This window comes from Oncorhynchus clarkii, chromosome 9, assembly GCF_045791955.1.
Source record: "Oncorhynchus clarkii lewisi isolate Uvic-CL-2024 chromosome 9, UVic_Ocla_1.0, whole genome shotgun sequence".
Classification (NCBI taxonomy): Eukaryota; Metazoa; Chordata; class Actinopteri; order Salmoniformes; family Salmonidae; genus Oncorhynchus; species Oncorhynchus clarkii.
This window is the reverse complement of record NC_092155.1, coordinates 80,835,940-80,863,459: the sequence shown is the minus strand read 5'-3', so window position 1 is coordinate 80,863,459 and position 27,520 is coordinate 80,835,940. Positions and strand designations below refer to the sequence as shown.

The following is a 27,520-nucleotide window of genomic DNA, read 5'->3' as shown; positions in this document are numbered from 1 at the left end:
AAGGCTTCCGGGAACGTTGGAGCAAAAGGCCAAACAGACCAGGCCGGGTTAGAGAAGTCAATGAGATTAGTGAAACATTGTTAATTAGTTGTTAATTTTCTGAAAATCTAAAAGGCACAACCTAGATTCGAGTTAATGTCTTAAGTAGTTTAACATGTTATTACTCCAACCTCATGAAAGTGACAAACGGACACTTTATCATTTTCGTCAAAAACAACTTTATATCAAAGGAGTGCCTCTGATTTGCGGCCTGCACATGCGCAGTTAGGCGCCAGGCGACCCTTAGATTCGTTTATTCTGCTCGCCAACGTCGCCATTACATCACCTACAAGCGTGATCGGGGATTTCTATTGGAGAAACCGTTTCCGACTATCTTCATACTGTACTGTCTTTGATTATATATCAGGGGTGGAGATGGGATGAGGGGGATGAAGGAACAGACGTCGTTTCAAAGCATCAATGAGTAGATGGAAGAAACACACACAACAACCATTTGTTTACATCGATTCAGAAAGCTTAAATTCGTTCGACGTAATGAACTACAGCTCCCACAAACCATTGCAGAATTAGCCCTTTTCCGGGTTCTTCGAACATGCTAGTTATCAGCTGAAAGCATAAGGTGAGGATGGGACTTAACTTTGATCACAAGTCATTACTACGCGGAGAAAAACAGTGTAGACTTAGTATAAAACTGTCATATGAAACCAGATCCGTGTATTAAACTGCTTTTGAGTGTTTTTTTTTAAAAGCTTTCACCTGGCAAAAAGTATACATTTTTTACTTGGACGGGAAGCTAGCTAGCAGAGACAACATGTTAAAAAGCTGTGTTCTGTTGACAAACCAAACAATCAAAATCCATGAGTCTATGCCAATGATGTATGATCTATGCATGCAATACTTTTATTCTATTCAATACTGCAAATGATTCCGCTAGCTATTTAGCTTCCATTCTGCAGTGTTGAGAGTAGCTAATCTATACTGTCTGGTAGTTCTGGTTATAAGATCGACCCGGTGGTATGTTTCTCATACTGTTCTCTGACCTGTGCGCCAGGTGGATGTGTGTTCCGTTGGTGAGCAGCGATGCCCCTGGAGGTGAAATGGCCGTTCCCACAGTGCCCGCAGCTGGCCTGGAAGGTGACCAGCACCCTGGTCATGGGTGTGGTGGGCTCATACAGCTACTTCTGGACCAGTGAGTCACTACACACACTAGGGCTGCACCAGCACCCTGGACAAAATATCGAAATCGTTTTTTTGTTTTGGCTAGATATTGCAATTATGAATTGCGATTTTCAAAGACTTGGGTTAAACTTGGTCAAATCAAGTGTCAGGATAGAGAACATCTTCTACAATGAAATCATATGAATGAATAAATCGAATTGTATTTGTGACATGAGCTGAATACAACAGGACCTTAGAGTGAAATGCTAACTGAATACAAAACCAAATTAAACAAATAATTTCCAACTTTGTTATAGGCTACATGTAATAGATACGATTATTACACCTACATATTACATTTTTTTTTCATGATCATCAAAATATAGTGTGCTATAAGTGCAGCAGTTATTCATTAACTAATACCATTATGACTTCCTATTTGACCATTTATGAGTTCTTAAATAATAATTAATCATAATTTATTCAGGTAGCCATTGGCTGCAGATTGAATAGGAAGCGTATGATTGTGTAATTATGTATAAATAGGCTCAATCATTATTATAATGGAAATTATAAGTCAAAGTGCCGTAACATGTAGCCTACTGACTATGTCCAACACGTTGGAATCTGGTCCAGTCATTCAACGTGACATTTTTCAACTTCTATCTTCATTTTATTATACAGTGTAGGGATGGTGACTTATTTGTGAGATGGAATCTTGTATATCTAGCTTTTGAATGATCTTCTTGCAGTAGTCTTTGTTGATTGTGTAAACAGGAACCATGACTTTGGCTCTGTGATTTCTGTGTGTCTACGGGAAGTTGTTTTGGTAGGGCATTACACTTGAAAACCCATCGGCGGTCAGTGCCTGTTTAATGTACATGGCTGGTTGTGGCTGAGGGGCTCTGCTGCTCCTGGGCACTTTTTTTTTACCATGCAATCGTTGTAATGTAGTGGATGTTCATTCTTCAAATGATGTACATGTGTTGTCTCCACTACTCTGAGGCACTTTTTGCACTCGGTTGACATGGGTTTTCCTGTAGCTGAAATACTGTCATACCACTGAATATCCTTCTTTGGCACCAAATCAACATTCTCGTTAGCGCTAGCAGCACACATGTTTCTGACACTCACGAGGGAAAGCCACAGTGTTCCTAAACCTCATACTGTTCTGTATTTGGTAAAGCCCTTTTTCTCCTCACCAGCATCTGAGGTATAAAGCCCCTTCTCTCCTCACCAGCATCTGAGGTGTAAGGCCCCATTCTCTCCTCACCAGCATCTAACTGAGGTGTAAAGCCCCGTCTCTCCTCACCAGCATCTGAGGTGTAAAGCCCCTTCTCTCCTCACCAGCATCTATCTGAGGTGTAAAGCCCCTTCTCTCCTCACCAGCATCTATCTGAGGTGTAAAGCCCCTTCTCTCCTCACCAGCATCTGAGGTGTAAAGCCCCTTCTCTCCTAACTAGCATCTGAGGTGTAAAGCCCCTTCTCTCCTCACCAGCATCTGAGGTGTAAAGCCCCTTCTCTCCTCACCAGCATCTAACTGAGTGCTCTAAGCAGGGACACTTTCAAATTAAAATGTTTATTTTATTTTTCTGTTATTTTACCAGGTAAGTTGACTGAGAACATGTTCTCATTTGCAGCAACGACCTGGGGAATAGTTACAGGGGAGAGGAGGGGGATGAATGTGCCAATTGTAAACTGGGGATTATTAGGTGACCGTGATGGTTTGAGGACCAGATTGGGAATTTAGCGAGGACACCGGGGTTAACACCCCTACTCTTACGATAAATGCCATTGCATCTTTAATGACCTCAGAGAGTCAGGACACCCGTTTAACGTCCCATCCGAAAGACGGCACCCTACACAAGGCAGTGTCCCCAATCACAGCCCTGAGGCATTGGGATATTTTTTTAGATCAGAGGAAAGAGTGCCTCCTACTGGCCCTCCAACATCACTTCCAGCAGCATCTGGTCTCCCATCCAGGGACTGACCAGGACCAACCCTGCTTAGCTTCAGAAGCAAGCCAGCACTGGTATGCTGCTGGCGATTGGCCAGCATGCTATGCAGCGTGAATTCGATTAATCGTGCCACCCTAACACACTCTTTCTCTCTCTTCTCTCTCTCTAGAGTATCTGAACTGTATTACGGTTCATAATCAGGATGTTCTATTTGACCTGATAGACCAACGTCCACCTGACACACCCCTCATCACACTGTCCAATCACCAGTCCTGTATGGACGACCCACACCTCTGGGGTAAGGACACACACATTACAATGGAGTGATTCCATATGAAACCCGGACAAAAAAAGACAGTGATTTGGAGGATTTTCACCAAATGTAGTCCATAGAATGGTCCTTTGGGGGAAGGATTGTTGACATATATTTCACATTTGTATCTAAAAGCATAATTGAGAAATAATTGATCAAAGTTGGAGATTTTGGCCTTACAATGCCTTCTGTTTTTCATTTTTTTTGTGTGTTACAGCCTGGATTTAAAATGGATTAAAAAAAAATTGTGTCACTGGCCTACACACAATACCCCATAATGTCAAAGTGGAATTATGTTTTTTGAAATGTTCACAAATTAATAAAAAAATGAAAAGCTGAAAGGTCTTGAGTCTTAAGTATTCAACCCCTTTCTTATTTATAAATACGTTTGAGTAAAGATTTGCTTAACAAGTCACATAATAACTTGCATGAATCACTCTGTGTGCAATAATAGTATTTAACATGATATCTTTATGACTACCTCATCTCTGTACCCCACATATACAATTTTCTGTGAGGTCCCTCAGTCGGAGTCAATTTCAAACACAGATTCAACCACAAAGACCAGGGAGGTTTTCCAATGCCTCACAAAGAAGGGCACCTATTGGTAGATGGGTAAAAAAAAAAAAAAGCAGACATTGAATATCCCTTTGAGCATGGTGAAGTTATTAATTACACTTTGGATGGTGTATCACTACCTCCAGTCACTACAAAGACACAGGCGTCCTTCCTAACTCAGTTGCTGGAGAGGAAGGAAACCGCTCAGGGATTTCACCATGAGGCCAATGGTGACTTTAAAACAGTTACAGAGTTTAATGGCTGTGATAGGAGAAAACTGAGGATGGATCAACAACATTGTAGTTGCTCCACAATTCTGACATGCATGAGTGAAAAGAAGGAAGTCTGTACAGAATACAACTATAACAAATCATGCATCCTGTTTGCAACAAGGCAATAAAGTAATACTGCAAAAAATGTGGCAAAGAAATTAACTGTCCTGAATATAAAGTGTTATGTTTGGGGCAAACACAACACATCACTGAGTAACACTCTTCATATTTTCGAGAGTGGTGGTGGATGCATCATGTTATGGGTATGCTTGTCATCGGTAAGGACTAGGTCGTTTTTTTTAGGATAAAAATAAATTAAATGTGAGCTAAGCACAGGCAAAATCCTAGAGGAAAACCTGGTCCAGTCTGCTTTCCACCAGTCACTGGGAGACCAATTCACCTATCAGCAGGACAATAACCTAAAACACAAGGCCAAGACAACATTGAATGTGTGGCCTAGTTACAGTTTTGACTGAAATCTGCTTGAAAAACTATTGCAAGACTTGAAAATGGCTGTCCAGCAATGATCAACAACCAACTTGACAGAGCTTGAAGAATTTTGAAAACAATGAGCAAATATTGTAAAATCCAGGTATGGAAAGATCTTAGACTTTCCCAGAAAGACTCACAGACTGGCAAATGTGATTCAAACATATTGAATCAGAGGGTTGAATACTTAATCTAATCAAGATAGTGTTTTTTAAATATTTATTTTGTGCTTTATCCGGGTAGCCGGAAAGTAGAGCATTGCAGTAGTCTAACCTAGAAGTGACAAAAGCATGGATACATTTTTCTGCATCATTTTTGGACAAAGTTTCTGATTTTTGCAATGTTACGTAGATGGAAAAAAGCTGTCCTTGAATCAGTCTTGGTATGTTCTTTAAAAGAGAGATCTCGGCCCAGAGTAACGCCGAGGTCCTTCACAGTTTTATTTGAGACGACTGTACAACCATTAAGATTAATTGTCAGATTCAACAGAAGATCTCTTTGTTTCTTGGGACCTAGAACAAGCATCTCTGTTTTGTCAGAGTTTAAAAGTAGAACGTTTGCAGCCATCCACTTCCTTATGTCTGAAACACAGTCTTCTAGCGAGGGCAATTTTGGGGCTTCACCATGTTTCATTGAAATGTACAGCTGTGTGCCATCCGCATAGCAGTGAAAGTTAACATTATGTTTTCGAATGACATCCCCAAGAGGTAAAATATATAGTGAAAACAATAGTGGTCCTAAAACGGAACCTTGAGGAACCCTGAATTTTACAGTTGATTTGTCAGAGGACAAACCATTCACAGAGAGAAACTAAACCAGGCCAGAACTTGTCTGTGTAGACCAATTTGGGTTTCCAATCTCTCCAAAAGAATGTGGTGATCGATGGTATCAAAAGCAGCACTAAGGTCTAGTAGCACGAGGACAGATGCAGAGCCTCGGTCTGATGCCATTAAAATGTTATTTACCACCTTCACAAGTGCATTCTCAGTGCTATGATGGGGTCTAAAACCAGCATTTCATATACATTGTTTCTCTTCAGGAAGGCAGTGAGTTGCTGCGCAACAGCCTTTTCTAAAATTTTTGAGAGGAATGGAAGATTCGATATAGGTCGATAGTTTTTTAAATATTTTCTGGGTCAAGTTTCGGCTTTTTCAAGAGAGGCTTTATTACTGCTACTTTTAGTGAGTTTGGTACACATCCGGTGGATAGAGAGCCGTTTATTATGTTCAACATAGGAGGGCCAAGCACAGGAAGCAGCTCTTTCAGTAGTTTAGTTGGAATAGGGTCCAGTATGCAGCTTGAAGGTTTAGAGGCCATGATTATTTTCATCATTGTGTCAAGAGATATAGTACTAAAACACTTGAGCGTCTCTCTTGATCCTAGGTCCTGGCAGAGTTGTGCAGACTCAGGACAACTGAGCTTTGAAGGAATACGCAGATTTAAAGATGAGTCCGTAATTTGCTTTCTAATAATCATGATCTTTTCCTCAAAGAAGTTCATGAATTTATCACTGCTAAAGTGAAAGTCATCCTCTCTTGGGGAATGCTGCTTTTTAGTTAGCTTTGCGACAGTATCAAAAAGGAATTTCGGATTGTTCTTATTTTCCTCAATTAAGTTGGAAAAATAGGATGATCGAGCAGCAGTAAGGGCTCTTTGGTACTGCACAGTACTGTCTTTCCAAGCTAGTCGGAAGACTTCCAGTTTGGTGTGGCGCCATTTCCGTTCCAATTTTCTGGAAGCTTGCTTCAGAGCTCGGGTATTTTCTGTATACCAGGGAGCTAGTTTCTTATGACAAATGTTTTTACTTTTCAGGGGTGCAACTGCATCTAGGGTATTGCGCAAGGTTAAATTGAGTTCCTCAGTTAGGTGGTTAACTGATTTTTGTCCTCTGGCGTCCTTGGGTAGACAGAGGGAGTCTGGAAGGACATCAAGGAATCTTTGTGTTGTCTGTGAATTTATAGCACGACTTTTGATGTTCCTTGGTTGGGGTCTGAGCAGATTATTTGTTGCAATTGCAAACATAATAAAATGGTGGTCCGATAGTCCAGGATTATGAGGAAAAACATTAAGATCCACAACATTTATTCCATGGGACAAAACTAGGTCCAGCGTATGACTGTGACAGTGAGTGGGTCCAGAGACATGTTGGACAAAACCCACTGAGTCGATGATGGCTCCAAAAGCCTTTTGGAGTGGGTCTGTGGACTTTTCCATGTGAATATTAAAGTCACCAAAGATTAGAATATTATCTGCTATGACTACAAGGTCCGATAGGAATTCAGGGAACTCAGTGAGGAACGCTGTATATGGCCCAGGAGGCCTGTAAACAGTAGCTATAAAAAGTGATTGAGTAGGCTGCATAGATTTCATGACTAGAAGCTCAAAAGACGAAAACGTCATTTTTTTTTTTTGTAAATTGAAATTTGCTATCGTAAATGTTAGCAACACCTCCGCCTTTGCGGGATGCACGGGGGATATGGTCACTAGTGTAGCCAGGAGGTGAGGCCTCATTTAACACAGTAAATTCATCAGGCTTAAACCATGTTTCAGTCAGGCCAATCACATCAAGATTATGATCAGTGATTAGTTGATTGACTATAACTGCCTTTGAAGTGAGGGATCTAACATTAAGTAGCCCTATTTTGAGATGTGAGATATCACAATCTCTTTAAATAATGACAGGAATGAAGGAGGTATTTATCCTAGTGAGATTGCTAAGGCGAACACCGCCATGTTTAGTTTTGCCCAACCTAGGTCGAGGCACAGACACGGTCTCAATGGTGATAGCTGAGCTGACTACACTGACTGTGCTAGTGGCAGACTCCACTATGCTGGCAGGCTGGCTAACAGCCTGCTGCCTGGCCTGCACCCTATTTCATTGTGGAGCTAATACAAGGGCAAATGTTATTAATCAGTGACTGAAATTTCACCCTACGTGATATTCACTTCCGGCCTTGGAAAGTGCTCAAAGCGTTGTAGAACGCCTCTCTGAATAACGACCGTTGGTTTTGGCTTAACTGTGTTGGGGGAAAAGAAAGATGTGACCCAGCATAGTATCCCACCTGTTCACATCCTGCAAATCACCAGCAGAGGGCGACCATTTTGAATCCATTTCCCATCCAGTCTTTTGGGAATGCTCACTAATTGGATCAGAAGTCTCAAAGTAACAGAGACCCCACTCTAGATCTTTGCCCGTAGAGTATATAATTTGCAACAATATATTGAAAACTTTGTCAAATCCAAGATGGTATATTTTCAATATTCATGTTTATATTTTTTAATATTTCCTCTCCTCTCTTCTCTCTTTCTCTAACAGGAGTTCTGAGACTCAGACACCTCTGGAACTTCAACAAGATGCGCTGGTGAGTGATGCTGTGTTTATTAAGTGTCCATGCATACTCATGTTTTTATTGTTGTTGTGTGGCTTGAGAAGAAAAAACAGCCACTTAAATCTTTGATCCTCTTCTTTAGCACACTAATCCACTTACACCGTTTAAGCTAGAAATGCCGTTCAAACGTGCATACTGGTCTCACTTGAGTTGCTTGTGATATATTTTCTATATTCTAAATCTCCCCAGTGTGACATCATCACTGACTACATGGTATAAAAAATACATTTAGAAATCTATATTATTCAATTATTGCACCCACACTGCTCGCACGCAACAACAAGCTGGCTAAAATAGAGGCCAGTTCTATTTGTGAAGCAGATCGCGCTGCAAGTTCTGCCTCTCCCATCTCCTCATTGGTTTATAGAAGCAGGTACCATCTCTTCATTGGTGACGTGCCATCTCTTCATTGGTTATACCCACGTGGGTGACTGAAAGACGAATGAGGCCAGTGGAGGTAATGCACCTAATTTATGAAAGTTGCCAATCGCAATATAAAGTCCAGAGAAGAAAAAGAATGGAAGGATGAGAGACCGAGAAACGATTCGTTTGACCGTTTTATGTGTGGATTAATTGTCAGAGTAGAGGACCTTGTGCATTTCAGGTAAAATAACAACTCAATGTTTATATCCCAGGACAAATTAGCTAGCATCAACAAGCTAACTAAATAGGACAAATTAGTGCAAGCTAGCTAGCTAAATTGCCATAAATGTTTAATGCTTTTCGACCTGTCCCCAAATTAATGTAATTGGTTCAGAGTTTTGTTTTGATATTTTAACCTGCGTGTCGTGTTTGGTGTGGGGGGACAAAATAATCGTATGCACGATGGCGGTTTGGGTTCCATGTTAGACAAACCGAGCATATGAAATCTTCCTCGACTTCTCTGCTTTTAAAATCTGACTGCAGAACAAAAATGTTATGATAAAAAGTTACCTCTGTTTTAGTAAATTCATCAACAACATTTTCTGTAACTTTTTCTAAACAACTGACATTGTTAGCACCAACAAGTTCAACACCTTTTTTCCCCAGCGGTTTTTTTATCACTCCCCCAACAACTGACAGACAAAAAAGCGTTGTGTGTGAAATCTCCCTCTGATTCGCTGCTTTTCAAATCTGAAAAAAATATTAGGAGTAGCTTCTACCAATCAATAGAACAAGCTGTTTTAGTAACCCATCAACTGCTCTCTTTCTAGAAGCTAGCAGATTCATTATTTACCAACAACAGCTGCAAATGCCAAAGAAACTACAGTGGCAAGTATGTAAACCCTTTAGAATTACTTAGATTGTTGCATAAATTGGTCATAAAATTTGCTTTGGTCTTCATCAAGGTCACAACAATAGACAAACACATTCTGTTTAAACTAATAAAACACAAACAATTATACGTTCATCTCCTTATTGAACACACCGTGTAAACGGTGCAGGGTGGAAAAAGTATGTGAACCCTTGTATTTAATAAATGGTTGACCCTCCTTTAGCAGCAATAACCTCAACCAAATGTTTTCTGTAGTTGTGGATCAGACCTGCACAACGGTCAGGAGGAATTTTGGACCATTCCTCTTTACAAAACTGTTTCAGTTCAGCAATATTCTTAGGATGTCTGGTGTGAACCGTTCTCTTGAGGTCATACCACAGCATCTCAATTCGGTTGAGGTCAGGACTCTCACTAGGCCACTCCAGAAGGCATATTTTCTTCTGTTGAAGCCATTCTGTTTTCTGTGTTTTGGGTTGTTGTCCTGTTGCATCACCCAACTTCTGTTGAGCTTCAATTGGCGGACAGATAGCCTTACATTATCCTGCAAAATGTCTGGATAAACTTGGAAATTCATTTTTCCGTCGATGATAGCAAGTTGTTCAGGCCCTGAGACAGCAAAGCAGCCCCAAACCATGATGCTCCCTCCACCATACTTTACAGCTGGGATGAGGTATTGATGTTGGTGTGCTGTGCCTTTTTTTCTCCACACATAGTGTTGTGTGTTCCTTTGAACACCATTCTTGTTGAGTGTTTTACGTATCGTAGACTCGTCAACAGAGATGTTAGCATGTTCCAGAAATTTCTGTAAGTCTTTAGCTGACACTCTAGGATTCTTCTTAACCTCATTGAGCATTCTGCGCTGTGCTCTTGCAGTCATCTTTGCAGGACGGACACTCATAGGGAGAGTAGCAACAGTGCTGAACTTTCTCAATTTATAAACACATCAGCAGCTACTCTTCCTGGGGTTTATTATGGATCCCCATTATTTCCTGTCAAGGCAGCAGCTACTCTGGTGTTTATTATGGATCCCCATTAGTTCCTGCCAAGGCAGCAGCTACTCTTCCTGGGGTTTATTATGGGTCCCCATTTGTTCCTGCCAAGGCAGCAGCTACTCTTCCTGGTGTTTATTATGGATCCCCATTAGTTCCTGCCAAAGCAGCAGCTACTCTTCCTGGGGTTTATTATGGATCCCCATTAGTTCCTGCCAAGGCAGCAGCTAGTCTTCCTGGGGTTTATTATGGATCCCCCTTAGTTCCTGCCAAGGCAGCAGCTACTCTTCCTGGGGTTTATTATGGATCCCCATTAGTTCCTGCCAAGGCAGCAGCTACTCAAATCAAATCAAATCAAATTTATTTATATAGCCCTTCGTACATCAGCTGATATCTCAAAGTGCTGTACAGAAACCCAGCCTAAAACCCCAAACAGCAAGCAATGCAGGTGTAGAAGCACGGTGGCTAGGAAAAGCTCCCTAGAAAGGCCAAAACCTAGGAAGAAACCTAGAGAGGAACCCGGCTCTGTGGGGTGGCCAGTCCTCTTCTGGCTATGCCGGGTGGAGATTATAACAGAACATGACCAAGATGTTCAAATGTTCATAAATGACCAGCATGGTCCAATAATAATAAGGCAGAACAGTTGAAACTGGAGCAGCAGCACGGCCAGGTGGACTGGGGACAGCAAGGAGTCATCATGTCAGGTAGTCCTGAGGCATGGTCCTAGGGCTCAGGTCCTCCGAGAAAGAGAAATAGAGAATTAGAGAGAGCACACTTAAATTCACACAGGACACCGAATAGGACAGGATAAGTACTCCAGATATAACAAACTGACCCTAGCCCCCCGACACATGAACTACTGCAGCATAAATACAGGAGGCTGAGACAGGAGGACACCCCCGGACAGGGCCAAACAGGAAGGATATAACCCCACCCACTTTACCAAAGCACAGCCCCCACACCACTAGAGGGATATCGTCAACCACCAACTTACCATCCTGAGACACGGCTAAGTATAGCCCACAAAGATCTCCGCCACGGCACAACCCGGGGGGGGGCGCCAACCCAGACAAGATGATCACATCAGTGACTCAACCCACTCAGGTGACGGACCCCTCCCAGGGACGATATGAGAGAGCCCCAGTAAGCCAGTGACTCAGCCCCTGTAATAGGGTTAGAGGCAGAGAATCCCAGTGGAAAGAGGGGAACCAGCCAGCCAGGCAGAGACAACAAGGGCGGTTCGTGGCTCCAGAGCCTTTCCGTTCACCTTCCCACTCCTGGGTCAGACTACACTCAATCATATGACCCACTGAAGAGATGAGTCTTCAGTAGAGACTTAAAGGTTGAGACCGAGTTTGCGTCTCTGACATGGGTAGGCAGACCGTTCCATAAAAATGGAGCTCTATAGGAGAAAGCCCTGCCTCCAGCTGTTTGTTTAAAAATTCTAGGGACAATTAGGAGGCCTGCGTCTTGTGACCGTAGCGTACGTGTAGGTATGTACTGCAGGACCAAATCAGAGAGATAGGTAGGAGCAAGCCGATGTAATGCTTTGTAGGTTAGCAGTAAAACCTTGAAATCAGCCCTTGCTTTAACAGGAAGCCAGTGTAGGGAGGCTAGCACTGGAGTAATATGATCAAATCTTTTGGTCCTAGTCAGGGTTCTAGCAGCCGTATTTAGCACGAACTGAAGTTTATTTAGTGCTTTATCCGGGTAGCCGAAAGTAGAGCATTGCAGTAGTCTAACCTAGAAGTGACAAAAGCATGGATGAATTTTTCTGCATCATTTTTGGACAGAAAGTTTCTGATTTTTGCAATGTTACGTAGATGGAAAAAAGCTGTCCTTGAAATGGTCTTGATATGTTCTTCAAAAGAGAGATCAGGGTCCAGAGTAACTCCGAGGTCCTTCACAGTTTTATTTGAGACAATTGTACAACCATTAAGATTAATTGTCAGATTCAACAGAAGATCTCTTTGTTTCTTGGGACCTAGAACAAGCATATCTGTTTTGTCTGAGTTTAAAAGTAGAACATTTGCAGCCATCCACTTCCTTATGTCTGAAACACATGCTTCTAGCGAGGGCAATTTTGGGGCTTCACCATGTTTCATTGAAATGTACAGCTGTGTGTCATCCGCATAGCAGTGAAAGTTAACATTATGTTTTCGAATGACATCCCCAAGAGGTCAAATATATAGTGAAAACAATAGTGGTCCTAAAACGGAACCTTGAGGAACACCAAAATTTACAGTTGATTTGTCAGAGGACAAACCATTCACAGAGACAAACTGATATCTTTCCGACAGATAAGATCTACTCTTCCTGGGGTTTATTATGGATCTCCCTTAGTTCCTGCCAAGGCAGCAGCTACTCTTCCTGGGGTTCTGGCAAAATTAAGGCAGTTATATCATTTAAAAAACATTACAATACATTTTTTACATAATTCACAAAACATTGTGTGCCCTCAGTCCCCTACTCTACTACCAACGCAAAATCCATGTGTCTGTGTGTGTATAGTGCGTATGTTATCCTGTGTGTATGCATGTGCCTGTGTGTGTATAGTGCGTATGTTATCGTGTGTGTATGCATGTGTCTGTGTGTGTATAGTGCGTATGTTATCCTGTGTGTATGCATGTGTCTGTGTGTGTATAGTGCGTATGTTATCGTGTGTGTATGCATGTGTCTGTGTGTGTATAGTGCGTATGTTATCATGTGTGTATGCATGTGTCTGTGTGTGTATAGTGCGTATGTTATCCTGTGTGTATGCATGTGTCTGTGTGTGTATAGTGCGTATGTTATCATGTGTGTATGCATGTGTCTGTGTGTGTATAGTGCGTATGTTATCCTGTGTGTATGCATGTGTCTGTGCCTATGTGTGTGTTTCTTCACAGTCCCCGCTTTTCAAATAAGGTGTATTTTGATCTGTTTTTTAAAATCTAATTTCACTGCTTGCATCAGTTACCTGATGTGGAATAGAGTTCCATGTAGTCATGGCTCTATGTAGTACTGTGTGCCTCCCATAGTCTGTTCTGGACTTGGGACTGTGAAGAGACCTCTGGTGGCATGTCTTGTGGGGTATGTATGGGTGTCTGAGCTGTGTGCTAGTCGTTTAAACAGACAGCTTGGTACCTTCAGCTTGTCAACCAACACCTATTACATTTGCATAAAATAACTCGCCAACAGTAACTCTTGGACTGTTCAAGCTAGAGACACCAAACCAACTTTCTCATGTTCAGGCTATCCTAACTTCTAATAACTCGCCAACAGTAACTCTTGGACTGTTCAAGCTAGAGACACCAAACCAACTTTCTCATGTTCAGGCTATCCTAACTTCTAATAACTCGCCAACAGTAACTCTTGGACTGTTCAAGCTAGAGACACCAAACCAACTTTCTCATGTTCAGGCTATCCTAACTTCTAATAACTCGCCAACAGTAACTCTTGGACTGTTCAAGCTAGAGACACCAAACCAACTTTCTCATGTTCAGGCTATCCTAACTTCTAATAGCTCACCAACAGTAACTCTTAGACTGTTCTGCTAAACACCAAACCAACTTTCCCATGTTCAGGCTATCCTAACTTCTAATAACTCACCAACAGTAACTCTTGGACTGTTCTGCTAGACACCAAACCAACTTTCCCATGTTCAGGCTATCCTAACCTCTAATAACTCACCAACAGTAACTCTTGGACTGTTCTGCTAGACACCAAACCAACTTTCTCATGTTCAGGCTATCCTAACCTCTAATAACTCACCAACAGTAACTCTTGGACTGTTCTGCTAGACACCAAACCAACTTTCCCATGTTCAGGATATAATATCCTATCAATCAATCGATTCTTCACCAGCTAGCATGCACCCCACATTTTCTTCATGAAATTTACTTTTCTAGTTTTTTTTTACTTCAGTTGGATGAATTGTGTGTGTCAGTCTGGTTTCTGATTGGACAGTATGTGATCTGTCTGGTTTGTTATTGGACAGAACGTGATCTGTCCGGTTTCTGTTTGGAAAGTGTGTGTGGCTGTCTTGTCTGATTGGACAGTATATGATCTGTCTGGTTTCTGATTGGACAGGACTCCGGCTGCGTCGGACATCTGTTTCACCAAAGAGTTACACTCCAGATTCTTCAGCAGAGGGAAGTGTATTCCCGTCTGCAGAGGTGAGGATGGGAGGCAGAGGGGGAGGGACTGTGGGGCGGCACCTTCATTTGGGAGGACATGCTCAGATTTTTTACCAGTCACCAATGTATTACTAGTAAGAGGTAATGTGATATTTTGTTTTCATTAAAATTTTTATGACCCGGAGGTTACCGTGGTAACGTGACGAGTCATGTTTGTGCCTGTGAGATTGAGAGTCCGACTAGTAGCAGTGTTTTTAAAAATATATTTTATATTTTTTATATTAACCCTTTCTACCCTTGACTTTTTCCTCTTCAGAAGACAAAAATAGCCTTTTGTTTTTACAGCTTTTTTGTTACATTGGAAAGTATTCAGAGCCCTTGACTTTTTCCACATTTTGTTATGTTGCACAATAATTCTAAATTGGATTAAAAATATATATTTATTCTCATCAATCTACACAAAATAATGACAAAGCGAAAACAGGTTTTTAGAAAGCAGATACCTTAGTTACACAAGTATTCAGACCCTTTGCTATGAGACCCGAAATTGAGCTCAGGTGCTTCCTGCTTCCATTGATCATCCTTGAGATGTTTCTACAACTTGATTGGAGTCCACCTGTGGTAAATTCAATTGATTGGACATGTTTTGGAAAGGCACACACCTGTCTATATAAGTGCATGTCTGAGCTAAAAGCAAGCCATGAGGTCGAAGGAATTCAGCAATCGGGGGAGAAGGACCCAATGGTCACTCTGACAGAGCCCCAGAGTTTCTCTGTGGAGATGGGAGAAGCTTCCAGAAGGACAACCATCTCTGCAGCACTCCACCAATCACGCCTTTATGGTAGTGGCCAGACGGAAGCCACTCCTCAGTAAAAGGCACATGACAGCCCGCTTGGAGTTTGCCAAAAGCATCTAAAGGACTCTAAGTCCATGAGAAACAAGATGGTCTGAAGAAATACATTTTTAACTCTTTGGCCTTAATGCCAAGTGTCACATCTGGAGGAAACCTGGCATCATCCCTACAGTGAAGCATGGTGGTGGCAGCGTCATGCTGTGGGAATGTTTTTCAGCAGCAGGGACTGGAAGACTAGTCAGAATCAAGGAAAAGATAAACGGAGCAAAGAACAGAGAGATCCTTGATGAAAACTTGCTCCAGAGCGCTCAGGACCTCAGACTGGGGAGAAGGTTCCCCTTCTAACAGGACAATGACCCTAAGCACACAGCCAAGACAACGCAGGAGTGACTTCGGGACAAGTCTTTGCTTGTCCTTGAGTGGCCCAGCCAGAGTCCGGACTTGAACCCGATCGAACATCTCTGGAGAGACCTGAAAATAGCTGTGCAGTGACACTCCCCATCCAACCTGACAGAGCTTGAGAGGATCTGCAGAGAAGAATGGGATAAACTCCCCAAATACAGGTGTGCCAAGCTTGTAGCATCATACCCAAGAAGACTGGAGGCTGTAATGTTTTTCTTTGCTAAGTGGTGTGCTTGTCTCTCCATGTGTTTCTCTTTTATATATTGGTGTGCCTGTGTCTCCTAGGTGATGGGGTGTATCAGAAAGGCATGGACTTTATTCTGGAGAAGCTGAATGGAGGAGACTGGGTACACATCTTCCCTGAGGGTACGATCTCTCTTGCTCTGTGTGTTATAGGGGGAAAGTCCTCTACTGAAACTGAAACTCTCTTTTCTCTCAGGGAAAGTCAACATGACTGAGGAGTTTATACGGTTGAAATGGGGTGAGTTACCTAGGTGTGTCTGTTTGTCTTCCTGTGTGTCAGTACTGAAGGTCAGGGGTGCAAAGTTGTCACTTTTCGGCAATATTTGCCGTTTTGATCTCAAAATAGGTCATCCACATGAATTGTGAAGATACATAAAAAACATGTTTGGGAGGTTATAAAGGAGAGGCCCAGAGTGGATCACCCGTTGTGGGATAACTACCTTCTCTCACCAGAGTGGATAACCCGTTGTGGGATCACTACCTTCTCTCACCAAGTTAATAACTGAGCACAGAATGCATCCTACAAATATAATATCAGAGTTCAGAATGAGAATATCAGAGTGATGTCATAGGTCCTACCAGAGTGATGTCATATCAGAGTGATGTCATGGGTCTTACCAGAGTGATGTCATATCAGAATAAGAATATCAGAGTGATGTCATGTCAGAATGAGAATATCAGAGTGATGTCATATCAGAGTGATGTCATATCATATGAGAATATCAGAGTGATGTCATATGAGAATATCAGAGTGATATCAGATATGTCATATCAAAATGAGAATACCAGAGTGATATCAGATATGTCATATCAAAATGAGAATACCAGAGTGATATCAGATATGTCATATCAAAATGAGAATACCAGAGTGATATATTATATTATATATTACTGCATTATATATCACTGCACTGTTGGAGCTAGAAACACAAGCATTATATATCACTGCACTGTTGGAGCTACTGTAGAAACACAATCATTAGACTCATTTCTCTGCAACTGCGATAACATCTGCTAATCTGTGCACGTGACCTATAAACTTTGATTTGTATGTGTTTCAGGTGTCGGCCGTCTGATAGCAGAGTGTTCCCTTAACCCTGTTATTCTCCCTGTGTGGCATGTAGGTGAGTTACACCCCCCCCCCCCACACACACACACACCATGCACACACATTCTAACTTGTGTTCAATATTCCTGGCTCAGGTATGAGCGATGTCTTGCCCAATGAGCGACCCTACATCCCTCGTACTGGACAGGTGATAACAAACAACACACACACTGGACAGAGACTCTCTGACACACACACACTGGACAGAGACTCTCTCTCTCTCACACACACACACACTGGACGGATTCACACACACACACACTGGACAGAGACTCTCTCTCTCTCACACACACACACACTGGACGGATTCACACACACATACACCCTGACCTCTAACCCTTAACCTCTAATGCCTGACCTCTGTGTTGTAGAGAATCACAGTCCTGATAGGGAATCCATTTACAGTCAAAGATCTTCTGGAATCTCTCCGACAACAGCAGAAGAGCCAGGTGAACACACACACAAACGCACGCAGACGGAGACTCTATTGTAGTCATCATTCAACTAAAAACAGTACACACTGGGGTAGGGCTAAAGACAGTACACACTGGGGTAGGACTAAAGACAGTACACACTGGGGTAGGACTAAAGACAGTACACACTGGGGTAGGGCTAAAGACAGTACACACTGGGGTAGGGCTAAAGACAGTACACACTGGGGTAGGACTAAAGACAGTACACACTGGGGTAGGGCTAAAGACAGTACACACTGGGGTAGGGCTAAAGACAGTACACACTGGGGTAGGGCTAAAGACAGTACACACTGGGGTAGGACTAAAGACAGTACACACTGGGGTAGGACTAAAGACAGTACACACTGGGGTAGGGATAAAGACAGTACACACTGGGGTAGGGCTAAAGACAGTACACACTGGGGTAGGGCTAAAGACAGTACACACTGGGGTAGGACTAAAGACAGTACACACTGGGGTAGGACTAAAGACAGTACACACTGGGGTAGGGCTAAAGACAGTACACACTGGGGTAGGACTAAAGACAGTACACACTGGGGTAGGACTAAAGACAGTACACACTGGGGTAGGACTAAAGACAGTACACACTGGGGTAGGGCTAAAGACAGTACACACTGGGGTAGGACTAAAGACAGTACACACTGGGGTAGGGCTAAAGACAGTACACACTGGGGTAGGACTAAAGACAGTACACACTGGGGTAGGACTAAAGACAGTATGCACTGGGGTAGGACTAAAGACAGTACGCACTGGGGTAGCACTAAAGACAGTACGCACTGGGGTAGCACTAAAGACAGTACGCACTGGGGTAGCACTAAAGACAGTACGCACTGGGGTAGCACTAAAGACAGTACGCACTGGGGTAGCACTAGAGACAGTACGCACTGGGGTAGGACTAGAGACAGTACGCACTGGGGTAGGACTAGAGACAGTACGCACTGGGGTAGGACTAGAGACATTACGCACTGGGGTAGGACTAGAGACAGTACGCACTGGGGTAGGACTAGAGACAGTACGCACTGGGGTAGGACTAGAGACTACGCACTGGGGTAGGACTAGAGACAGTACGCACTGGGGTAGGACTAGAGACAGTACGCACTGGGGTAGGACTAGAGACAGTACGCACTGGGGTAGGACTAGAGACAGTACGCACTGGGGTAGGACTAGAGACAGTACGCACTGGGGTAGGACTAGAGACAGTACGCACTGGGGTAGGACTAGAGACAGTACGCACTGGGGTAGGGCTAGAGACAGTACGCACTGGGGTAGGGCTAGAGACAGTACGCACTGGGGTAGGGCTAGAGACAGTACGCACTGGGGTAGGGCTAGAGACAGTACGCACTGGGGTAGGGCTAGAGACAGTACGCACTGGGGTAGGGCTAGAGACAGTACGCACTGGGGTAGGGCTAGAGACAGTACGCACTGGGGTGGGACTAACTACACACCAAAAAACATATGGGTCAGATGGGTTAGACCCTTTCTTCTTTAAGGTTGCTGCCCCTATCATCACCAAGCCTATCTCTGACCTTTTTAACATGTCTCTCTTCTTTGGGGAGGTTCCCATTGCTTGGAAGGCAGCCACAGTTCATCCTTTATTTAAAGGGGGAGATCAAGCTGATGCTAACTGTTAAAGGCCCATTTCTATTTTGCCCTGTTTATCAAAAGTGTTGGAAGAATGTGTCAATAATCAACTGACTGGCTTTCTTGATGTCTATAGTATTCTCTCTGGTATGCAACCTGGTTTCCTCTCAGGTTATGGATGGGTCACTGCAACCTTAAAGGTCCTCAATGATGCCACCATTGCCCTTGATTCTAAGCAATATTGTGCTGCTATTGACTTGGCCAAAGCTTTTGATACGGTAGAATATTACATTATTTTGGGCCGGCTAAGGAGTATTGGTGTCTCTGAGGAGTCTTTGGCCTGGTTTGCTAACTACCTCTCTCAAAGAGTGCAGTGTATAACATCAGGAAATCTGCTGTCTCAGCCACTGCCTGTCACCAAGGGTGTACCCCAAGGCTCGATCCTAGGTCCCACGCTCTTCTCAATTTACATCAACAACATAGCTCAGGCAGTAGGAAGCTCTCTCATCCATTTATATGCTGATGATACAGTCTTATACTCAGCTGGCCCCTTCACAGATTTTGTGTTATAATGCTTTACAACAAAGCTTTTTTAGAGTCCAACAAGCTTTCTCTGACCTTAACCTTGTTCTGAACACCTCCAAAACAAAGGTCATGTGGTTTGGTAAGAAGAATGCCCCTCTCCCCAAAGGTGTGATTACTACCTCTGAGGGTTTAGACCTTGAGGTAGTCACCTCATACAAGTACTTGGGAGTATGGCTAGACGGTACACTGTCCTTCTCTCAGCACACATCAAAGCTGCAGGCTAAAGTTAAGGTTTCCTCTATCGTAATCACTCTTCTTTCACCCCTGCTGCCAAACTAACCCTGATTCAGATGACCATCCTACCCGTGCTAGATTACGGAGACATAATTTATAGATCGGCACGTTAGGGTGCTCGAGTGGCTAGATATTCTTTACCTTTCGGCCATCAGATTTGCCACCAAAGCTCCTTATAGGACACATCACTGCACTCTATACTCCTCTGTAAACTGGTCATCTCTGTATACCCGTCGCAAGACCCACTGGTTGATGCTTATTTATAAAACCCTCTTAGGCCTCACTCCCCCCTATCTGAGATATCTACTGCAGCCCTCATCCTCCACATACAACATCCGTTCTGCCAGTCACATTCTGTTAAAGGTCCCCAAAACACACACATCCCTGGGTCGCTCCTCTTTTCAGTTTGCTGCAGCTAGCGACTGGAACGAGCTGCAACAAACACTCAAACTGGACAGTTTTATCTCAATCTCTTCATTCAAAGACTCTTACTGACAGTTGTGACTGCTATTGTGCCCACTAATATTTGTACCCTGTTTTGTGCTGCTACCATGTTGTGCTGTGTTGCTACCATGTTGTTGTGTTGTTGTCATGTTGTGTTGCTACCATGCTGTGTTGTCATGTGTTGCTGCCATGCTATGTTGTCTTAGGTCTCTCTTTATGTTGTGTTGTCTCTCTTGTCGTGATGTGTTTTTTGTCATATATTTTTATCTGTGCCTTAAATTCCAATCTGTGCCTTAAATTCCATGCTCGACTGAGGGACCTTACAGATAATTGTATGTGTGGGATGAGGTAGTCATTAAGAACCCCTGTTGATTCTTTAGAGTCTAAGACGTTGGAGGGGTGGTGCTAAACTGACATGTTTTAAGATGGTCATACTATGGATCATTTAGCCATTTGATTTAGAATGTTAGGACACCTTTAGGTATAAAAATAAATGACAATGATTTGATAAAATATAGATTTTTGGCATTTAAATATTACTATATTGAATAACACATTATTAATGGTGATAAGGACGGTAAATAATACATCCAAAGACAATAGATTCTGAAGTAAATCTACACATATTTAACCCCATATATTTCCATTAGTTTTTTAAAAACTGGTTACCTTCAGATGAGTCCTGTCGTAGAGCAAAACAGAGAACCATCGTGTTCGTGACAGTCTCCCCATAGGGAGGTTATAATAGTTTGTAGGTCAAACCGTTCGGACGCTACAGACGTCGTCTCTAACTATGTCACCTTTCACAGCAGATGCGGAAGTGCGTGGATTGAGACAAATTGCGCCGGTGCGTCAATCGACTCGTGGGTTAAATACTATTATTGAACACAGAGTAAATCCATGCAACTTATTATGTGACTTGTTAAGTACATTTTTACTCCTGAACTTATTTAGGTTTTCCATAACAAAGGGGTTGAATACTTATCGACTCAAGACATTTCAGTTTTTAATTTCTAATTAATTTCAAAACATTTCATAAAACATAATTCCACTTTGACATTATGGGGTATTGTGTGTAAGCCAGTGGCATGTTTTCAATGGAATCCATTTTAAATTCAGCCGGTAACACAACAATGTGGAAAAAGTCAAGGAGTGCGAGTACTTTCTTTGCCCCCCAGCAGGCAAATCAAACGTGATGTTTAATGATAGTTCGCTCTGGCATCTTCCCCAATATTTAGAACCAAGGACTGATCACACCAATCCACAAAAGTGGAGAAATTCAACCCTGGGATATGCATCAACAGAACCTTGAGAAAATCCTCTTTAACAGCAGACTCCTACATTTCTTCAGTGAAAACAATGTCCCGAGTAAATGTCAAATTGGCTTTTTACCAAAATGGGCGGCAGGTAGCCTAGTGGTAGGAGAGTTGGGACTAGTAACCGAAAGATTGTAAGTTCCAATCCCTGAGCTGACAAGGTACAAATCTGTCATTCTGCTCCTGAACAAGGCAGTTAACCCTCTGTTCCTAGGCTGTCATTGAAAATAAGAATTTGTGCTTAAATTACTTGCCTAGTTAAATAAAAAAATAAAGAAATTCCCCACAACAGACAGAATTCACCCTGTACATCCTAATTTGACAAACAAACCAAACCAAATTTTCTTGCAATTATATATATTTTGCCATGTTTAAATGTGTATTCTTGATATTTGAGTGATAAACAATTACAACATTATCTATAGGCTAAAAAGCAAACTATCTGGACATTTCTGAGAAGTTATAAATATCTTTAAGGTCTGTATTGACTGACATGACAAGAGGAACTGACGATGTACTACCCAATATATATATATATATATATATATATTATTTTTTTTAACCTTTATTTAACTAGGCAAATATAGAAATTGCACCTTGTGGATTCTACTGTTACAACTTTAAAGAGTAAGTTTAAATTTACAAAAAAATACATCAGCGCCACAGGTAACTTCCACACAGCTGTGAATGATCTGAGAGACAAGGCAAGAAGGGCCTTCCATGCCATCAAAAGGAACTGAAGTTCAACATACTAATTAGGATCTGGCTAAAAATACCTGAATCAGTTATAGAACCCATTGACCTTTATGGTTGTGAGGTGTGGAGTCCACTCACCATTTCAACAGATACAAATACACCTTGTGGAAGAGCGGGGACTGTGAAGTAACACAAACATAGTCACAATAACATACACCCTATACACATGTACACATGGATTTAGTACTGTAGATATATGATAGTGGAGTAGGGGCCTGAGGGCACACACTTAATGTGTTGTGAAATCTGTTGTGAATGTAATGTTTTTAAAATTGTATAACTGCCTTAATGTTGCTGGGTCCCAAAAAGAGTAGCTGCTGCCTTGGCAGGAACTAATGGGGATCCAAAATAAACCCCAGGAAGAGTAGCTGCTCCTTGGCAGGAACTAATGGGGACCCATAATAAACCCCAGGAAGAGTAGCTGCTGCCTTGGCAGGAACTAATGGGGATCCAAAATAAACCCCAGGAAGAGTAGCTGCTCCTTGGCAGGAACTAATGGGGACCCATAATAAACCCCAGGAAGAGTAGCTGCTGCCTTGGCAGGAACTAATGGGGATCCAAAATAAACCCCAGGAAGAGTAGCTGCTCCTTGGCAGGAACTAATGGGGACCCATAATAAACCCCAGGAAGAGTAGCTGCTGCCTTGGCAGGAACTAATGGGGATCCATAATAAACCCCAGGAAGAGTAGCTGCTGCCTTGGCAGGAACTAATGGGGATCCATAATAAACCCCAGGAAGAGTAGCTGCTGCCTTGACAGGAACTAATGGGGATTCATAATAAACCCAGGAAGAGTAGCTGCTGCCTTGGCAGGAACTAATGGGGATCCATAATAAACCCCAGGAAGAGTAGCTGCTGCCTTGACAGGAACAAATGGGGATCCATAATAAACCCAGGAAGAGTAGCTGCTGCCTTGGCAGGAACTAATGGGGATCCATAATAAACCCCAGGAAGAGTAGCTGCTGCCTTGACAGGAACTAACAGGGATCCATAATAAACCCCAGGAAGAGTAGCTGCTGCCAAGGCAGGACCTAATGGAGATCCATAATAAACCCCAGGAAGAGTAGCTGCTGCCTTGGCAGGAACTAATGGGGATCCATAATAAACCCCAGGAAGAGTAGCTGCTGCCTTGGCAGGAACTAATGGGGATCCATAATAAACCCCAGGAAGAGTAGCTGCTGCCTTGACAGGAACTAACAGGGATCCATAATAAACCCCAGGAAGAGTAGCTGCTGCCAAGGCAGGACCTATTGGGGATCCATAGTAAATGAAAATACCAACCAAGAACTCACAAAATGGGACAAACACCAAATGTAGATTTTGCATGCAGAATTCTGCAAAAACATCCCCAGTGTACAACACAAAACCACAAATAATGCATGCAGAGTAGAATTAGTACGATGCCCGCTAATTAGCAAAATCCAGAAAATAAACGTTCAATTCTAAAACAAACTAAAAGGAAGTGTTTCCCAAACCTTCATTAGTAAAGCCCTCACCTACAGAGAGATTCCCCTCAGCCAGCAGCACAAAGCCCCAGGACAGCAACAGACCCAAACCTTCATTAGTAAAGCCCTCACCTACAGAGAGATTCCCCTCAGCCAGCAGCACAGAGCCCCAGGACAGCAACAGACCCAAACCTTCATTAGTAAAGCCCTCACCTACAGAGAGATTCCCCTCAGCCAGCAGCACAGAGCCCCAGGACAGCAACAGACCCAAACCTTCATTAGTAAAGCCCTCACCTACAGAGAGATTCCCCTCAGCCAGCAGCACAGAGCCCCAGGACAGCAACAGACCCAAACCTTCATTAGTAAAGCCCTCACCTACAGAGAGATTCCCCTCAGCCAGCAGCACAGAGCCCCAGGACAGCAACAGACCCAAACCTTCATTAGTAAAGCCCTCACCTACAGAGAGATTCCCCTCAGCCAGCAGCACAAAGCCCCAGGACAGCAACAGACCCAAACCTTCATTAGTAAAGCCCTCACCTACAGAGAGATTCCCCTCAGCCAGCAGCACAAAGCCCCAGGACAGCAACACAATTAGACCCAAATCATGAGAAAACAAAAAGATAATTACTTAACACAAACAGAGCAAACTAGAATGCTATTTGGCCCTAAACAGAGAGTACACAGTGGCAGAATACCTGACCACTGTGACTGACCCAAACTTATGGAAAGCTTTGACTATGTACAGACTCAGTGAGCGTAGCCTTGCTATTGAGAAAGGCCGCCACAGGCAGACCTGGCTCTCAAGAGAAGACAGGTTATGTGCACACTGCCCACAAAATGAGGTGGAAACTGAGCTGCACTTCCTAACCTCCTGACAAATGTATGAGCATATTAGAGAGACTTCCATGAAGAGATGAGTCTTCAGTAAAGACTTAAAGGTTAAGACCGAGTCTGCGTCTCTCACATGGGTAGGCAGACCGTTCCATAAAAATGGAGCTCTATAGGAGAAAGCCCTGCCTCCAGCTGTTTGCTTAGAAATTCTAGGGACAATTAGGAGGCCTGCGTCTTGTGACCGTAGCGTACGTGTAGGTATGTACAGCAGGACCAAATCGGAAAGATAGGTAGGAGCAAGCCCATGTAATGCTTTGTAGGTTAGCAGTAAAACCTTGAAATCAGCCCTAGCCTTAACAGGAAGCCAGTGTAGGGAGGCTAGCACTGGAGTAATGTGATCAAATTTTTGGTTCTACTCCATCACACAGATGGAGATGAGGAAGGCCCTGACAGATTCCATCCAGGAGGAGTTTCGTAGCCTGCGGACCAAGGCTGAGGCTCTCCACCAACGGGTACAGACCACTACCTGAGCCCCAGGCTCCAGCCCGGCCTCCACACCTGGCCCCTACCCTAACCTCAGGGTACCAACTCAATATAGAGTGGACAAAGAGACTGACTGTATACACACACACACACAAACAGGAAACTAGATTCACACACACACACACAAACAGGAAACTAGATTCACACACACACAAACAGGAAACTAGATTCACACACACACAAACAGGAAACTAGATTCACACACACACAAACAGGAAACTAGATTCACACACACACACCTGTGCCTCATAGTGTGTGCAGTCCAACCTGCTGTCTGATAAACCAGTGGTCACCACTGTGATAATTGCAAGGAGTATCCTGCTATGCACCTCAAAAATCATTCAGTCAACATACAGGCAATGTTGAGAAAACATTGTTCTTTGCTTCATGTTTGAAACCAATTCAACGGGAATGTCCATAGAGCCAATGTTGTGTTTAACAGACATTTTATCAACCGTCCAGTTCCCTCCCCTGTTATGAAGTCACGTGACACTCACCTCTGTCCCCACGGTAACAGCAGAACTATGAGTAGTAGAGAAGTGTGGTTCTCATGGTAAAAGCAGAACTATGAGTAGTAGAGAAGTGTGGTTCTCACGGTAACAGCAGAACTATGAGTAGTAGAGAAGTGTGGTTCTCACGGTAACAGCAGAACTATGAGTAGTAGAGAAGTGTGGTTCTCACGGTAACAGCAGAACTATGAGTAGTAGAGAAGTGTGGTTCTCACGGTAACAGCAGAACTATGAGTAGTAGAGAAGTGAAATGTTGTTCTGATCCTCTGGCAGCTTAGCAGGAACTGACTTATACAGCCAGGAAAAACTACGGGTCCTAATCACAAATCCTTTCACTTTGTGCCCTCAATCTCTCTCTCTATTGCACTCCGTTTCTCTTCCGTTGTCCACCTCTCTCACCCGATCCCTCCTGTTGTACTGTTTCTCTCCCGTTCTCCATCTCTCTCTGTTTCTCTCCCGTTCTCCATCTCTCTCTGTTTCTCTCCCGTTCTCCATCTCTCTCTGTTTCTCTCCCGTTCTCCATCTCTCTCTGTTTCTCTCCCGTTCTCCATCTCTCTCTGTTTCTCTCCCGTTCTCCATCTCTCTCTGTTTCTCTCCCGTTCTCCATCTCTCTCTGTTTCTCTCCCGTTCTCCATCTCTCTCTGTTTCTCTCCCGTTCCCCATCTCTCTCTGTTTCTCTCCCGTTCTCCATCTCTCTCTGTTTCTCTCCCTTTCTCCATCTCTCTCTGTTTCTCTCCCGTTCTCCATCTCTCTCTGTTTCACTCCCGTTCTCCATCTCTCTCTGTTTCTCTCCCATTCTCCATCTCTCTCTGTTTCTCTCCCGTTCTCCATCTCTCTCTGTTTCTCTCCCGTTCTCCATCTCTCTCTGTTTCTCTCCCATTCTCCATCTCTCTCTGTTTCTCTCCCTTTCTCCATCTCTCTCTGTTTCTCTCCCGTTCTCCATCTCTCTCTGTTTCACTCCCGTTCTCCATCTCTCTCTGTTTCTCTCCCATTCTCCATCTCTCTGTTTCTCTCCCGTTCTCCATCTCTCTCTGTTTCTCTCCCGTTCTCCATCTCTCTCTGTTTCTCTATCTCTCTGTTTCTCTCCCGTTCTCCATCTCTCTCTGTTTCTCTCCCGTTCTCCATCTCTCTCTGTTTCTCTCCCGTTCTCCATCTCTCTCTGTTTCTCTCCCGTTCTCCATCTCTCTCTGTTTCTCTCCCGTTCTCCATCTCTATCTGTTTCTCTCCCGTTCTCCATCTCTCTCTGTTTCTCTCCCGTTCTCCATCTCTCTCACCTGATCCTTCCTGTTGTACTGTTATCCTCGGTTCAGTCATCTCTGATCTCTATTGATTACATATCTATTACTGTGATTGAAACAATGCCACCAATAAAGTACTGCCTTTTGTTAATTTCTGATGTCTGTAATGTAGGAACGCTGTTAAGAGTAATGACTTGGGCAGATGAGTTTGGACATCAGTGAATCATGAAAGACATTGAAGGACTATTTTGTCACACCTTTCCTACAGACAACTAGGATCAATTAAAGCGATGTGCCACGTTATTTGGTTTATTTTTTTGCTCTACAGTTTACCCACCTTTTGCAGAAAAATGTATTGAAAGTATAGGGAGTGTTACTTTATCAGTTTACCACCCAGTTTACCACTACATAACTAAACCAACACACATTCCCTCTAAAATCAAAGAGTATTTGTTCAATCTGAAT

The 27,520-nt window shown here is 43.1% G+C and overlaps 1 protein-coding gene across 4 annotated transcripts; it reads left to right on the top strand.

Annotated features, from left to right (window-relative positions):
• On the top strand, nt 1-27,358 carry LOC139416982 (tafazzin, phospholipid-lysophospholipid transacylase). 4 transcript variants are annotated; one of them, XR_011635152.1, is made up of 12 exons: nt 386-619; nt 1,052-1,189; nt 3,286-3,414; nt 8,065-8,110; nt 14,450-14,535; nt 16,037-16,117; nt 16,191-16,232; nt 17,056-17,118; nt 17,198-17,250; nt 17,474-17,551; nt 25,194-25,392; nt 25,463-25,487. XR_011635152.1 is itself a non-coding variant. In XM_071166213.1 (11 exons), the coding sequence occupies exons 2-11, from the start codon at nt 1,081-1,083 to the stop codon at nt 25,293-25,295; spliced, it is 789 nt and encodes a 262-aa protein (XP_071022314.1). In that variant the 5' UTR covers nt 324-619; nt 1,052-1,080; the 3' UTR covers nt 25,296-27,358. The 4 variants fall into 4 exon arrangements, 3 of the variants coding, with proteins under 3 accessions (XP_071022316.1, XP_071022314.1, XP_071022315.1); XM_071166213.1 differs by having other exon boundaries at nt 324-619; nt 25,194-27,358; XM_071166215.1 differs by lacking the exon at nt 3,286-3,414 and having other exon boundaries at nt 1-619; nt 25,194-27,358.
• The last annotated feature ends 162 nt before the right edge of the window (nt 27,359-27,520 follow it).

Excerpts from the sequence above, each read along its gene's own strand:
- LOC139416982 (XM_071166213.1), top strand. The coding sequence starts at position 1,081 with ATGCCCCTGGAGGTGAAATGGCCGTTCCCACAGTGCCCGCAGCTGGCC. Across the intron at positions 3,415-8,064 it reads GGACGACCCACACCTCTGGG|GAGTTCTGAGACTCAGACAC; the intron begins GTAAGGACACAC and ends TTTCTCTAACAG. Across the intron at positions 17,552-25,193 it reads GACAACAGCAGAAGAGCCAG|ATGGAGATGAGGAAGGCCCT; the intron begins GTGAACACACAC and ends TCCATCACACAG.